Source organism: Marmota marmota, unplaced genomic scaffold, assembly GCF_001458135.2.
Source record: "Marmota marmota marmota unplaced genomic scaffold, marMar, whole genome shotgun sequence".
Lineage (NCBI taxonomy): Eukaryota > Metazoa > Chordata > Mammalia > Rodentia > Sciuridae > Marmota > Marmota marmota.
Genome location: NW_026000153.1, coordinates 9,084,859 through 9,101,231, shown reverse-complemented (window position 1 = coordinate 9,101,231; position 16,373 = coordinate 9,084,859). Strand labels below are relative to the sequence as shown.

Below are 16,373 nucleotides of genomic sequence, written 5' to 3'. Positions count from 1 at the left end.
TCCGAAAATTTATGAGCCTTTGGATGCTTCCCAGAGCCTCATATAATTCTTTGCAGAGCTCTGTCTCATACTTGATGGAAAGCCAAAAGGGAAAAATAATTTAAGCAAATGTTTTCCATCAATGTGCTCTTTCTGGAGAAAGGAAGAATCAGTCTTCAGTTCATCACAATACAGACATGCTCAGGGACGTTTATCTATTTTTGTATGTCTATGGCTGGATATAGAAATGACATGATACAAACAACAGTATCAAGACACTAAACAAACAGCGCAAGAGGCAAAACCTATTGAATGTTTCTTAAGCTGGGATCTTTTGTGACTTAAGTCAGAAATTTAAGTCATGAAGAAAACCATGCATCACCATGGTACACTCTAGTTTCCAATCAGCTTGATGTTTCATAGATGCTCTGAGATAAACCCTACAAGGAAAATTCCTAAGATTGATATGATTTATCACCAACAATCAGAAAAGGTTTAACAAAGTTAATGTGTACAACTAACGAGACCTGACCAGAATTCCATCAGCAAAATGAACACTATAGCAAAGTAAATACAGTTGCTAATTATTCCTAAGCAAGTCTAAGTAAGTTAGCAAAAAATGGCATATGAAAGAAAATGTAATTAAGAAAAAAAAAGAAAAACAGTTCTGAAATACTATGAAGCCACTGGGCGTGGTGACACACACCTATAATCCCAGCAACTCAGGAGGCAGAGGCAGGAGGAGGATTGCATGTTCAAGGCTAGCCTCAGCAATTTAGCAAGGCCCTAAAATAATTTAGTAATTCCATGTTTCAAAATAAAATATAAAAAGGGTTAGGGAGGTGGCTCAGTGATAACACACCCCTAGGTTCAACACTCAGTACCAAAAAAAAAGAAAGAAAGAAACATGGAAACATGGGCTGGGGCAGTAGCTCAGTGGCAGAGCCTTTGCCTAACATGTGTAAGGCACTGGGTTTGATCCTCAGCACCACATAAAAATAAATAAATAAAATAAAGGTATTATGTCCACCTGCATCTAAAATTACTAAAAAGAAGCAAACAAACACTATTAAGCCATTAAATATCTGCTGGCACTGGGCATGGTGGTGCACCATGTGTAATCCCAGTGACTTGGGTGGCTGAGGCAAGAGAATCACAAGTTGGAGCCCAGCCTCAGACATTTAGTGGTACTGTATCTCAAAATAAAAAATAAAAAGGACTGGGGATGTAGTTCAGTGATAAAGTGCTCTTGGGTTCAATTCCCATACCCAGCTGAATTATATACTTAAATGAATGAATTTCATGCCATACAAAACAAAAACCAAAAGAAGGGTTTTGCATTTTACTTGCAAACAGTCCAGCCAATAAATAAACAAACAAACATGAAGAGAGATAAAATAGAGCAAAATGTTAGCAAGTGGTGAGACAAAGTGGAATTCACTATACAGATCTTTCAACTTTGGTGTAGGTTTAAAAATTTCAAAAGGAAAAGGAAAGTAAGCCACGAACAAAGAAAAATAACAAAACGCTAGAAACTAAATCTATTTGGTGCAATCAAGTCTTAAGCTGAACTTTGGCTTCGATGTTTCGACATGAACCGGGCAATGTGGAAGCTGCCAGTCAGTGAGGAAGGCCCGTGATACCCACCTCTTCCCTCCTCTCCATACCCCAGGTGAGGGGGGACCACAATCCTTCGCTTCTCTCCAATGCAAACACCAAGTAAACCTTCATCCATCCCAGGAATCACATAGCCCTGCCCAATGTAGGTGTCAAAGGTTCGGTTTCTCGAGTAGCTAGAAAAGAGACAAGAAAGAGGTGACTCAACACCACGGTATCTATGTCAATGATTCAGGACGGAGACTGAGGAAGTTAATACCTACCTCAGGGTGGCCAGAATGGAAGGGATTGATAGGAAATTATTACATTTTTCATTGCAGATCTTTCCATCATTTTAATTATTCAATAAGATGTTACCAGCTGGGCAAGGTGGTTCACACCTATAATCCCAGCAGTTTGGGAGGATGAGGCAGGAGAACTGTGAATTCAAAGCCAGCCTCAACAATTTAATGAGTCACTAAGCAACTCAGTGAGACCCTGTCTCTAAATAAAATACAAAAAAGGGCTAGGGATGTGGCTCAGTGGTCAAGTGCCCCTGAGGTTAATACCCAGTACAAAAAAAAAAAAAAAATTACCTTTGAGAACAGAAATTCCTTTTTTTTTTCCTCCTCCAGTGGTGGGGATCAAACTCAAGGCCTCATGCCTTCTGGACAAGCACTATACTACTGAGCTACATCCCCAGCCTTTTTAAAATTATTTATTTATTTATTTACTTACTCATTTTATACCAGGAATTGAACTCAGGGGTGCTTAACCACTAAGCCACATCCCCAGCCCTTTTCATATTTCATTTTTTTTTTTGAGACAGGGTCTCGCCAAGCTGCTTAGGACCTTACTAAATTGTTGAGACTGGCTTTTAATTCACGATCCTCCTATCTTAGCCTCCCAAACTGTGACTCAGTTTTTGTCACTACTTGTTCATGTGCCACCGCGCCCAATTTAAAATGTTTATTTTTAAGACAGAGTCTTGCTAAATTGCCTAGATTGGCCCTGAGTTTTCAATCCCCCTGTCTTCACTGGGAGCCACAGGCATTATAGGCGTATGCCACCTCACCTGGCCTTCTGTGATACTTTAGGATGACTAAACAAACTAGGAGTCTATTACCTCAGAGACAGGTAGGATTTTGTCACTACTTGTTCACAGGAAACTAAAGGAGTGGTCCCAAACAACACATGCCACTTGAGTGAGCAAGGCTTAATAAAGGAACACACTTGAGCCATCTGTATAACTGTTGATAAAACTTTGAATAACACAAGAGGCATAGTAATCAGCCTCTGCAACATCCAGGAGGGAGCTGAATGCTTCTAACCAGTCCTCTCCAGCTGGTCAGCCTTTAAAAACTGCAAAGCACGTCCATATGCCTCATCTAACCATGTCTGCGAAAGGTTTTAGAACAGGGGATACACCAAAGCTCCTGAAGTTCGGAGGTCTTTTTTGTAGTCACAAAGTCACTACACCATAGACAGGAAACGATACCCAAGTCTCCTGGCACCAAGTTGACTGAGCCACCTAGGAGGTCCTTGACCTCTGGCCATTCCCATGCTAGACCCCATGGGACAGGTAAGCCCAGGATAGGGTGATGGTGGGAATCTAGGGTGAGCCTCTCCTCTTTTCCTGCAGACCCAACTAAATCAGCCCCCCAAAGGTAACTGTCATGGCAGCCTCTGAAGAAATTCAGAATCAGAAAAGAGAGACCTGTATTGGAGATGAACATATGAAATCAGCACTGACAGATACTCAGATCACATTCCACCAGTGGTGGACTTCATTTAATAAATGTTCTGATGAATGAAGGCTACAATTGTGTCCTCACCTGGAATCAAAGAAGGTGCCATCCAGAAGTGTGCCATTGTAATGATACCTGAGGAAGTCCCCACTCTGACTCCTCCGCTCACAGTTTGCAGGTATGACCTTATTCTCAATGGAAATACTATCCTTGGGGTTATGGAGATCCAATAACGCAACATCAAATACCAGGGATGCCTGTCCAGGAATGTCTTTCCCTATAGTGGAATGGAGGAAGATGAGGCAATCAGGACACAAGATTTAGGAAAGACTTCACCACGCCACACCCTCTGTGTTGGTGTTACTCATTGCTTCAAATATTCAAAACAAGGAAACAAACATTCTTCTAAGACTTGGATGGTTCCCCATGGTGTCTAACTTGGGGTTTCCACGGTGTCCGACCATGGGCTGATATGTACCATGTACAGCTTGACCTACTCAGAAAAAGGAGCAAACTAACTGAATGACAGAAGAGACTACTATGTTCACAGTGTCAAGCTCATGCTGGCAAATCAAGGCTGTCTGTGAGTGGTTGCACACCCATAAGCAAAGCCAAATACATAGCTCTGTGGGTTTCTGTTTGTGTACAAATGCAAATCACAGATATTTAAAGGTACAATTCCACAGCCCTGAGTTGGTTCTGGAAAATACTACAAAGACTTGCTCCTTGGATCTTACAGTCAATTTTCTTAAGAAGCAAAATGTAACAGTGAGTCATTTAAGTATATCAAAAACAGGATATAAATAAAGCAAAGTTAGCTAAGATAACAAAAAAATTATAACCACAACCCAAAATTTAAATAGTTTTCAAATTATTTCTCTCTCTACAGGGTACCGTTTCTCTCAGATACTCCTAACAGAATTCCTAACAGTCAGCCCTCTATATCCCGGGCTTCCACATCTATGGATTCAACCAAATGCTGATCGAAATATTTTTTAAAAAACTATCTGTACTGAACAGGTATAGACTCTTTTTGGTCATTATTCCTTAAACAGTATAGCATAACAACTCTTTACATGGCATTGACATTGTGTTAGGTATTACAAGTAATCTAAAGCATTAAGGAGAATATATATAGGTTATATGCAAATATTATCCCATTTTTATGTAAGGGACTTGAGCATATAAGAATATTGGAATCTGCAGGTTATACCAGAACCTCTCCAGTAGGTACCAAGGGATGATTAAATCTACATTAATTCTAATTAATATATTTTCTAACATTATGCCATATGGAGCTAATGACACAGACAAAACACAGAAGAGAAGCCCAAATTTGGAAAAATTTGGCAATTCTGATATTATATGGTTATATGTCTACCTTGATGTCTACAACACACCAATTCCAATCTCATTTCACATATGGGAAAGCAAGAGAGATTGGTACCCAAGGCCTCAGCTGGTAAGGCAGGGGCAGAGAGCTTCCTTATGAACACAATGATCATGAGTGGAAATTTCTGCAAAAGGATAATCCACATGGCACCACAGGGTACTAGCTCTTCCTGCACAGATCAATATCAATCAATAAATAATTCTAAATCCGGAAATTTGGGATAAAAGAATGTTAACAGACAAACTCTTCCTTTTTTAATATGTATTTTAGTTGTTGATAGGCCTTTATTTTATTTACTTATATGTGGTGCTGAGAATCAAACCAGTGCCTCACACATACCAGGCAAGTGCTCTACCACTGAGCTACAATTCCAGCCCAAGACAACTCGTTCAATGCATGTTATATCATTTTTTTAAATTTTTTATTCTAATTTGTTATAAATGACAGCAGAATGCATTACAATTCATATTATACATATATAGAACAATTTTTCATATCTCTGGTTGTATAAAAAGTATATTCACACATTTTCATCTTCATATATATACTTAGGGTAATGATGTCCAACTCATTCCACCATCTTTTTGACTCCCTTACCCCCTCTCTTCCGTTCCCTCCCCTTTGCCCTATCTAGAATTCATCTAATCTTCCCATGCTCCCCTCCAAGCCCCACTGTGAATCAGCCTCCTTAGAAAAAACATTAGGCATTTGGTTTTCAGGGATTGGCTAACTTCACTCAGCATTATCTTCTCCAACGCCATCCATTTACCTTCAAATGCCACGATTTTACTTTCTTTTATTGCTGAGTAATATTCCATTGTGTATATACCACAATTTCTTTATCCAGTCATCTACTGAAGGGCATGTAGGTTAGTTCCACAGTTTACCTATTGTGAATTGTGCTACTATAAACATTGATATGGCTGTGTCCCTGTAGTATGCTGTTTTTAAGTCCTTTGGGTATAGACCCAGGAGTGGGATAGCTGGGTCAAAAGGTAGTTCCATTCCCAGTTTTCCAAGGAATCTCCAAACTGCTTTCCATATTGGCTGCACCATTTTGCAGTCCCACCAGCAACATATATGAGTGTGACTTTTTCCCCCACATCCTAGTTAACACTTATTGATATTTGTATTTTTAATAGCTGCCATTCTGACTGGAATGAGATGAAATCTTAGAGTAGTTTTGATTTGCATTTCTCTAATTTCTGGAGATGTTGAACATCTTTTCATATGTTTATTGATTGATTGTATATCACCTTCTGAGAAATGTCTGTTCCGTTCCTTGACCCATTTATTGAATGGGTTATTTGTTTTTTCGGTGTTTAGCTTTTTGAGTTCTTTATATACCCTAGAGATTAGTGCTGTATCTGATGTGCAAGTGGTAAAAATTTGCTCCCAAGATGTAGGCTCTTAATTCACCTCACTGATTGTTTCTTTTGTAGGGAAGAAGCTTTTTAATTTATTAATTCTTGTGCTATAGAAGTCTTATTAAGGAAGTAGGGGCCTAATCTAATTTGATGGAGATTTGGGCCTACTTTTTCTTCTATTAGATGCAGGATCTCTGGTTTAATTCCTAGGTCCTTGATCCACTTTGAGTTGAGTTTTGTGCATGGTAAGAGATAGGGGTTTAATTTCATTTTGTTGCATATGGATTTCCACTTTTCCCAGCATCATTTGTTGAAGAGGCTATCTTTTCTCCAACACATCTTTTTGTCACTTTGTCTATAAGATAACTGTAATTATATGGGTTAGTATCTGTGTCCTCTATTCTGTACCATTGGTCTACCAGTCTATTTTGGTGCCAATACCATGCTGTTTTTGTTACTATTGCTCTGTAGTATAGTTTGAGGTCTGTTGTAGTGATGCCACCTGCTTCACTCTTCTTGTTAAGGACTGCTTAAGCTATTCTGGGTCTCTTATTTTTCCAAATGAATTTCATGACTGATTTTTTTATTTCTATGAGGAATGTCATTGGGATTTTGATCAGAATTGCATTAAATTTGTATAATGCTTTTGGAAGTATGGTCATTTTGATAATATTAATTCTACCTATCCAAGAACAAGGGAGATCTTTCCATCTTCTAAAGTCTTCTTTAATTTATTTCTTTAGCATTCTGTAGTTTTCATTGTAGAAGTCTTTCACCTCTTTCATTAAGCTGATTCCCAAGTATTTTATTTTTCATTCAGGCTATTGTAAATGGGGCAGTTTTCCTCGTTTCCTTTTCAGAGGATTTGTCACTGACATACAGGAATGCCTTTGATTTACGGGTGTTGATTTTGTATCCTGCTACTTTGCTGGATTCATTTACTAGTTCAAGAAGTTTTCTGGTAGAATTTTTTGGGTTTTCTAGTTATACAATCATATTGTCGGCAAATAGTGCTAATTTGAGTTCTTCTTTACCTGTCCATATCCCTTTAATTTCTTTCGTCTAATTACTCTGGCCAGTGTTTCAAGAACTATGCTAAATAGAAGTGGTGAAAGAGGGCATCCCTGTCTTGTTCCAGTTTTTAGTTTTTACAACATTTAGAATGATGTTGGTCTGGGGCTTAGTATAGATAGCCTTTATGATGTTGAGATATGTTTCTGTTATCCCTAGTTTTTCTACTGTTTTGAATATGTATGGATGTTGTATTTTGTCAAATGCTTTTTCTGCATCAATTGAGATAATTATATAATTCTAATCTTTAAGTCTACTGATGTAATGAATTACATTTATTGATGAATAAATTACATTTATTGTTCAACATTATATGTTGAACCAACCTTGAACCCCAGGGATGAACCATACTTGATCGTGGTGCACTATCTTTTTGATGTTTCTGTATTCAATTTGCCAGAATTTTATTGAGAATTTTTGCATCTATGACCATTATAGATATTTGTCTGAAGTTTCCTTTCTTTGATGTGTCATTGCCTGGTTTTGGAATCAGGGTGATATTGGCCTCATAGAATGAGTTTGGAAGTACTCCATCTTTTTCTATTTCATGAAATAAATTGAAGAGTATTGGTATTAGTTCTTCTTTAAAGGTCTTGTAGAACTCAGCTGTTTATCCTGGGTTTTTCCTTGATTGGTAGGCTTCTGATGGCGTCTTCTAATTCATTGCTTGAAACTGATCTGTTTAAATTGTATATATCATCCTGATTCAATTTGGGCAAATCATATTGCTCTAGAAATCTGTCAATGCCTTTGATATTTTCTATTTTATTGGAGTACAAGTTTTAAAAATAATTTCTAATTATCTTCTGTATTTCTGTAGTGTCTGTTATGATATTTCCTTTTTCATCATGTATATTAGTGATTTAGTTTTCTCTCTCCTTCTCTTCATTAACATAGCTAAGGGTTTGTCAATTTTATTTATTTTTTCAAAGAACCAACTATTTTTTTTGTCAATTTTTTCAGTTGTTTCTTTTGTATCAATTTCATTGATTTCAGCTCTGATTTTAATTATTTCCTGTCTTCTACTGCTTTTGGTGTTGATTTGTTCTTCTTTTTCTAAGGCTTTGAGATATAATGTTAGGTCATTTATTTGTTGACTTTTTCTTCTTTTAAGGAATGAACTCCATACAATGAACTTTCCTCTTAGTACTGCCTTCAGAGTGTCCCAGAGGGTTTTTTAAATATTTAATTTTTAGTTGTAGTTGGACACAATACCTTTATTTTATCTATTTAATTATTTTTATGTGGTGCTGAGGATCAAACCCAGGGCCTTAAACTCTACCTCTGAGCCACAACCCAGCCCGTGTCCTAGAGGTTTTGATACATTGTATCTATGTTCTCACTCACCTCTAAGAATTTTTTTTAAAATATTTACTTCTTGGTATAGATGGACACAACACAATGCCTTTATTTTTATGTGGTGCTGAGGATCCAACCCAGGTCCCGCCCATGCTAATCGAGCCGCTCTACGGCTGAGCCACAATCCTTGGCCCTCTAAGAATTTTTAAATCTCTGTCTTGATGTTTTTTGCAACCCAATGTTCATTCAATAGCATATTATTTAATCTCCAGGTGTTGGAGTAGCTTTTATTTTTTTATTTTATCATTGATTTCTAATTTCATTCCATTATGATCTGATAGAATGCAGGGTAGTATCTCTACATTTTTAATATTTGCAAAGAGTTGCTTTGTGGCATAACATATGGTCTAGTTTGGAGAAGGATCCATGTGCTGCTGAGAAGAAAGTGTATTCATTCATTGAAGGATGAAATATTCTGTATATGTCAGTTAAGTCTAAGTTATTGATTGTATTATGGAGTTCTATAGCTTTTTGTTCAGCTTTTGTTTGGAAGATTTATCTAGAGGTGAAAGAGGTGTGTTAAAGTCACCCAGAATTATTGTGTTGTGGTCTATTTGACCCTTGAACTTGAGAAGAGTTTGTTTGATGAATGTAGACGCTCCTTTGTTTGGGGCATATAAAGTTATTATTGTTAAGTCTTGCTGATGAATGGTTCCCTTAAGCAGTATGAAATAGCCTTCTTTATCCCTTTTGATTAACTCTGGTTTGAAGTCTACTTTATTTGATATGAGGATGGAAACCCCTGCTTGCTTCTGTAGTCCATGTGAGTGGTATGATTTTTCCCAACCTTTCACCTTCAGTCTGTGGACGTCTTTTCCTATGAGTCTCTTGGAGGCAGTATATTGTTGGGGCTTTTTTTAAATCCAATCTGCCAATCTATATCTTTTGATTGGTGAATTTAGGCCATTAACATTCAGGGTTATTATTGAGACATGATTTGTATTCCCAGCCATTTTTGGTTTTTGGTATTTAACTTGATTTGGTTTCTCCTTTGATTAGTTTTTCTTTTAGTATAATTCCTCCCTTTGCTGATTTTCTTTCTTTTTTTTTTTTATTTAACCTTTGTTTATTTATTTTTATGTGGTGCTGAGGATCGAACCCAGGGCCTCACACAAGCTAGGCGAGCGCTCTACTGTTGAGTCACAACCCCAGCCCCTGCTGATTTTCATTATTGTTTTTCAATTCCTCTTCATGAAATATTTTGCCGAGGATAGTCTGTAGTGCAGGATTTCAAGGTATAAATTCTTTTAACTTATGTTTTAAATGGAAGGTTTTTATTTAATCATCAAATCTAAAGCTTAATTTTGCTGAATATAAGATTCTTGGATGGCATCCATTTTCTTTCAGAGCTTCATATATGTTGTCCAAGGTTCTTCTAGCTTTCAGGGTCTAGGTTGAAAAATCTGCACATAATCTAATTGGTTTTCCCCTATATGTAATCTGATTCCTTTCTCTCTTGGCTTTTAATATTCTCTCCTTATTCTGTATGTTAGGCATTTTCATTATAATGTGCCTTTTTTGTGGATCTGTTGTGATCTTTGTATATTTGGCATCCTGTAAGCCTACTGAATTTGGTTTTCCAATTCATTCTTCATGTTTGGAAAATTTTCTGATATTTTTTCATTGAATAGATTGCTCATTCCTTTGGTTTGGAACTTTATGCCTCCTCTATCCCAATAACTCTTAAATTTGGTCTTTTTATGCTATCCCATATTAAATGTTCGGTTGATGGTTTCTTACCATTTTCACTGTGTGGTCTACATTCTTTTTAAGATTATATATTTTGTCTTCATTGTCTGAGGTCCTATCTTCCAAGTGGTCTAATTTGTTGGCGATGTTTTCAATTGAACTTTTAATTTGGTTTATTGTTTCTTTCATTTCAATGATTTCTGGGTTTTGTTTGTTGTTTTGTTTTTTGGAAACTTTATCTCCCTACTAAAGTAATCTTTTGCTTCCTGTGTTTGTTTATGTAGCTCTTTGTCAAAATGATCTTTTGCTGCCTCTTTTTGCTCTCTTATATCATCCTTTAATTCGCAGAACATTTTAATTATGTACATCCTGAACTCCTTCTCTGTAATTTCTTCTGCTGTGCTAGCTATGGATTCTGTTAATGTGGTATCTTGATTTGTTTGGGGTACTTTCTTCCCTTGTCTTTTCATATTGCTTGTGTCTTCCTTTCTAGCTCTGTGGCTCAGAGGAGTTATCATTTTTACCCTATAAGCTTATAGTGCCCCTGTAGGGATCCAATACCTCTCCTTTAAGGTGAAGGACAATGTTAACAGATCCCAATATAAATAATATATACCCTAAAAACAAATGTTTATTATTAAGACATTTACAGTTTAGTCACAATGCACAGAAATGGTGAATTCAATTAATCTACAATATATTCAGTAGGTTTGTAAAAGGTTTTACTGTTTATGATGGTGGACAAAGATTCAGGGGTGAGGAGTAGGATGATATGCTGAGGAGGTTGAAGGTAAGGTTATAGTTTTTATATCTTAGGAAGTGAGAAAGAAATCTAAAGAGGAAGATTAGTAGCAGGAGAAGGGAGAGGAAGTAATTTTGGGTAGACAAGTAAGTGGGAAGACAGTAGAGTACAAAAAACAAACACACATATATATTAAGAAAACAAAAAATGTGATAATAGTAGAAATTGGTGGGAAAAAAAGGAAAAAAAAGAATATACAATACAACTGTAATATACTATTCAGATATCCCAGTCCTCAAAATCCTAATTCATGCAAAGTACTTGGTTTCACCTATTTTGGGGATTTGAGGACAAGAGAATAGAGAAGGAGAGGAAAACAAATATTGAAGGAAGAAACAGGATTGGTTTTGGTTGGAGATCAGTATCTTTCCTGATTCCCTTCTCTCCTTCAATAGATGGGGTCATCTGTTGTTAACTGGTATTTCTGCCCTCAGCATGGAGAAGGTAACCAGAGTGTAACAGCTGCTGGGGAGAGGAGGTAGTTAGAAACTGGGTACCTGGCCAGCTGGAGTTCCAAACTGGGAGCTGACACCACTGAAGATGTGATGAAGGTGGCCCAAGTTGGAGGTGCCTGCTTTCAGCAGTGGGTGTCAGGTGGGGTGGGGGAGGCAGCAATGGCATTGGACAATGAGTTCAGAGACGAGCTCTGTGGCCTGTAGTGTGTGGTTGACTTCAGAGCCTGTGTGAAGTTCCCGGGTGCAGGCAGGCTACTGCTCATAGGGAACTATCTCTGCTGCTGCAGAGTCCCAAGATGGTGGCAACTGGGGGAGCCCCACAGTGGTAGCTGGGGGTCCACAGAGGAGTGGTGGCCAGAGTTCCTGTATGTGGGAAGCTGCTGGGTGTCCTGTGTGGGAGCAGTGTCTGTGATTTCTGCTTGGGTGGGTGGCCGAAAGTTCTGCATGGGTGCTACTGATGGTCTTGATGGGGTACCTGGTAGTCCTGCGTAGGGAGACCTACTCTGACACTGAAGCCTGGAGCCCTGCACGGGCACGGTGATGTGATTCCTGTGCAGGAGCAGGAATACAGCCAGCAGAGCAGTATTCTCGTGGCTTGAGTCCCAGGTCACAGAGCAACATAGAATGCTGCCTCCCTCTGGCCCACCATTTTGTATCTCCCCATGTTATACCATTTAAAGGAGGTGACCAGAGCACGTGACCCATATGGCATGCCATGCCTGGGCTCCTTCAACTTGAGGGTCTCATTAAGCAACTGGGACATCTGAAGAGTATATTATATATATTACAGCCCTATTTTGCATTACAGTTGTTTTGCATTTTATTTAGAGACAGGGTCTCTAATATATATATGCAAAGTACTTGGTTTCACATATCAACTTGACCTTTGGCAGAGCCCACCCTTCGTGTCTCCTTCCTCTCAGAGGATGATAAAATCTGTTAAAAGCAGGCTACTGGGGCTAAGTTGCCAAAATTTCCTGGTTTGCACCTCTGATGGTTTAATCTATGACATTCATTCCACAGGGACAAAAATCAAAGCATTATGTTAGAAAATATATTAATTAGAATCACTATCCTGTTTGTAGTTTTACTGTGAGGGAAAACAGAATATTGGCTGATAAAGAGGATTTCTTAGTTACTCATATTTGAATTTTAGGCTTGTTTAATCATAATGACAGACTGGCAATTTTGATATATGGCTAAATTTAGATCTTGATATCTACAACCTCCAGACTGTCTAGATCAAATATCATCACAGATAAGCAGATGTAGTGGCACGCGCCTGTAATCCCAGCGGCTCAGGAGACATAGGCAGGAGAATCACAAGTTCAAAACCAGCCTAAACAAAAGCAAGGTGCTAAGCAACTGAGTCACTTAATGAGACCCTGTCTCCAAATAAAATACAAAATAGGGCTGGGGATGTGGCTCAGTGGTTCAGTGCCTCTGAGTTCAATCCTTGGTACCAAAAAAAAAATCATCACAGATGGGACAGAAAAAATAAATAACAGATGTCCAAAACCACACCTTGAAGGCTATAACAGGATGATTACATATGAATGCCAATGACCATGAGTGAATGGAAGTTTCAACACTAGATGATCTAAGCTATCACTGTTCAATGTAACTTTCTACAGTAATGAAAGTGCTCACTTTTTGCTGTCTAGTTCAGCAGGCCTCATGAAACTATGACTCTTTTTTTTTTTTTTTTTTTTTTTTTTTTTTTTTTTTTTTAANCTGTTAACATTCTTTTATCCCAAATTTCCGGATTTAGAATTATTTATTGATTGATATTGATCTGTGCAGGAAGAGCTAGTACCCTGTGGTGCCAGGGATTAAACACAGGGGTGCTTTAACCACTGAGCAACATCCCAGGCTCTTTATTTAAAATTTTTTTAATTTTGAGAATCTAAAACTCTTGAGTACCTGAAATGCAGCAGTGATCAATGAATGGAATTTAGTTTTAATTCATTCATTTAAATGTAACTTGCCACCTGCAGCTAGTGACTTCCATATTGAACACTATTAGTGTAGACCAAAAGGTCTTTTGTTGGTTTCATGTGGTCACATCTGAATTACTCACTGCAATAAAAATAAAGATGATGAGAAAAAGAACTTACCATCTCCATCTTCCCCGTAGGCCAGGAAAGGAGGTATGGTGATGATGCGCTTTTCCCCCACACACATGCCCAGCAGCCCTTTATCCATTCCAGGAATCAGCCAGCCAATTCCTACATATGTGTCATAGGTTTTCATGCGATTGTGACTGAAATCCAAAGAGAAAGGGGAAAAGTTCCATACCCTGTGTTTCCAACTTATCCCTCAGGAGGGTTTTTGTTACCCAAATCTCAGCTAGACAATAAGCACATAGGCAGGCATTTATGGATCTTTGCTCCAAAACACAAAGCAGAAGTCCATAAGCAGTCCACAGTGACTGATGAAAGAGGCAGCTATTCCCCTAATCAAACACACAGCACTGAGAGGAAACCCTAAAGGGTACCCTGTTCTCCAGCTTAGCCCCATTTCTCCCCATAGATGCAGGCATGGTCATCTTTCCATTTCTTTCCATGGGAAAACTATAAAAAATGAACTAAAACATGTACATCTATGGCCCCTTCACTTGCTAATGAGATCTCCAAACACTGTTAAACCAGATATGCAATGATTGTTTTTAGAGTTTCCTCAAATCTATTAAATTTTGACGTGGTGCAATAGAGCACCATAGAGCCATAGAGCGTGAAACACGAAGCAAAAGTCTTACACAGAGGAGTTTGATACTAGTTAAAGTTGGGAAGTACCCCCTTTCCGGTTTCTTCACTGACACAGAAAATAAACAAGACAGAGGAACTGAGGGGCATTTCACGGACACTGCCATAAATGGTGGGACTTACCTCGAATCGAACAGTGTCCCGTCCAAGAATGTTCCGTTGTAGTGGTACCTTACAAAATCAGACACCTGGATGGTCCGAGAGCAACTTGGGGGCTTGAAATAAGTGTGAATCTGAACTTCGTCTTCAGAATTCCAAATATCCATCAGAAGTACATCAAAATGAAGCACTGAGTTTGGGGGGATCACACCAGCTAGAATAAAGAGTTCGCAATGAGAAACCACAACCTTTTGAGCTAGTCAAACAAATACCCAGGGCACCGCCAAAGTGAATGGAAGGTCACTGGTGTATAATTCCAAAACAACCCATCTTCTTCCATCTTTCCTTCAAATGAAATTAAGAGGAAAAAACCAAGATTTTCCTCTCACCAAGGGTATCATTCAAGGGCTGGGGCTCTACCTCAGTTGGTAGAATGCTTTCCTTGCATGAACAAGGCCCTGGGTTCAATCCCCAGCACCACACACACACACACACACACACACACACAAAAAGGGGGTATTATTCAATACTCCTGTGTCAATGATGTCTTTTTCATATCTCAAGAGATAAACCTAAGAGGGAAATCTTAATTGTGTGTGTATTCACAGCTTTTCATGTTTCCCTGGACAAAACATCTTAAGATTCTCTGGTCTGCTTGACTGAACAGCCTGCAAATGTTCTGGCTGTCTGCAGATACGTTTATAAATACAGAAGGGAAACTTACAGACTCCTTCACTTCCGTAGGCAAGCTTTGGGGGGATCTTCACAAAACGCCTCTCATTCACACACATGCCAACCAGAGCCTGGTCCATCCCTGCAATCAGCTGTCCTTTTCCCACGAACACGTTGAAAGTGGAGCCTCTGTCATAGCTGAAGATTCAGAAGGCGGGAGAAAAAAAACCATAAATAGTCCTTCCTTGAAGGGAAAACAAACTGTCAAAATACATCCATAAAGGTAATATCCAAGAAAAAGCCCGCCAAGTAGACGCTGATACAGCAAATGTTTTCACTGGACAGCATCTGTACGGTTGGGGTTTTCAGATTACCTTGAATACTGTCTGCAAATCTAGTTAACTCTCTAGGGAAAAAAAAAAAAAAAAAAGAATGTTAAGTGTGATTTGCAAAATAGCTACCTGTTCTTCCATACACAAAAATGAGAGTTTATATCTTTTTTTTTTGGGGGGGGGTACCAGGAATTGAACCTGGGGTGCTTAACCACTGAGCAACATCCCCAGACCTTTTTATATTTTACTGCACGACAGGGTCTCAATACATTGCTTGGGGTCTTGCGATGTTGCTGAGCTTGCCTTTCAATTCGTGATCTTCCTGCCTCAGCCTCCCAAACCATTGGGATTAAGGTGTGCATCACAATGTCCAGCAAATTTACTCCATTTTCTATGTGACTGGTCTCTAAAAGCAGCATAATAGAGATTAAAGGCCCAAATTAGTACATGCACACACACACACACACACACACACACAACCAAATCATCCAAGTAAGACTAAACGAAGAGGCTGTCTGGTATACCATAAAGCTTACTTAAGGGTTGTGGTTGTAGTTCAGTGATACAGCACTTGCCTACCATGTGTGAGGCAGTGGGTTCAATTCTCAGCACCGTGTATAAATAAATAAATAAATAAATAAAAGTCCATCAACAACTAAAAAACAAATTTTTTAAAAAGCATACTTAAGCTCTCTGAACTTCAATTCCTCTACTATAAAATGAAAGTAATAATAATAGCCATCCCAGGATCTGCATAACAATGTGAAAAGTGCTCCAAAAACTTAAGCATTATGCCAGTCTTACTATAATTATCACAGGTAATAGATAGTTTGAGGAAGTCTTGAAATAACTCAGATATATGTTTTGAAGACTGACAGCTGATGGCCTTATGTCAGAGAATAAATAATGAAATCATGATTGTGACTTATGCACGCTTTTTTTTTTTTGAGAAGGTTTATTGCTTTGCTAGCAAAGGAGAAACACAGGGAAGTCCTGTCCCAAAGCCTGTGATTCTTGCCCTCATTTTTTTCAATGTCAAATTTAGC

General features: G+C 38.4%; 1 protein-coding gene across 1 annotated transcript in view; it reads right to left on the bottom strand.

Moving 5' to 3' along the window:
* Positions 1-15,227, bottom strand: part of Fkbp9 (FKBP prolyl isomerase 9) — a 31,682-nt gene extending 16,455 nt beyond the window's left edge. Inside the window, exons 1-5 of the mRNA XM_015490210.2 lie at positions 15,048-15,227; positions 14,348-14,537; positions 13,577-13,722; positions 3,411-3,600; positions 1,627-1,772 (exon numbers count right to left, since the gene is read on the bottom strand). Of these exons, the coding sequence (XP_015345696.1) occupies positions 1,627-1,772; positions 3,411-3,600; positions 13,577-13,722; positions 14,348-14,537; positions 15,048-15,135 (760 nt within the window). The 5' untranslated portion in view covers positions 15,136-15,227. The remainder of the gene's footprint in view (positions 1-1,626; positions 1,773-3,410; positions 3,601-13,576; positions 13,723-14,347; positions 14,538-15,047) is intronic.
* Positions 15,228-16,373: the final 1,146 nt, after the last annotated feature.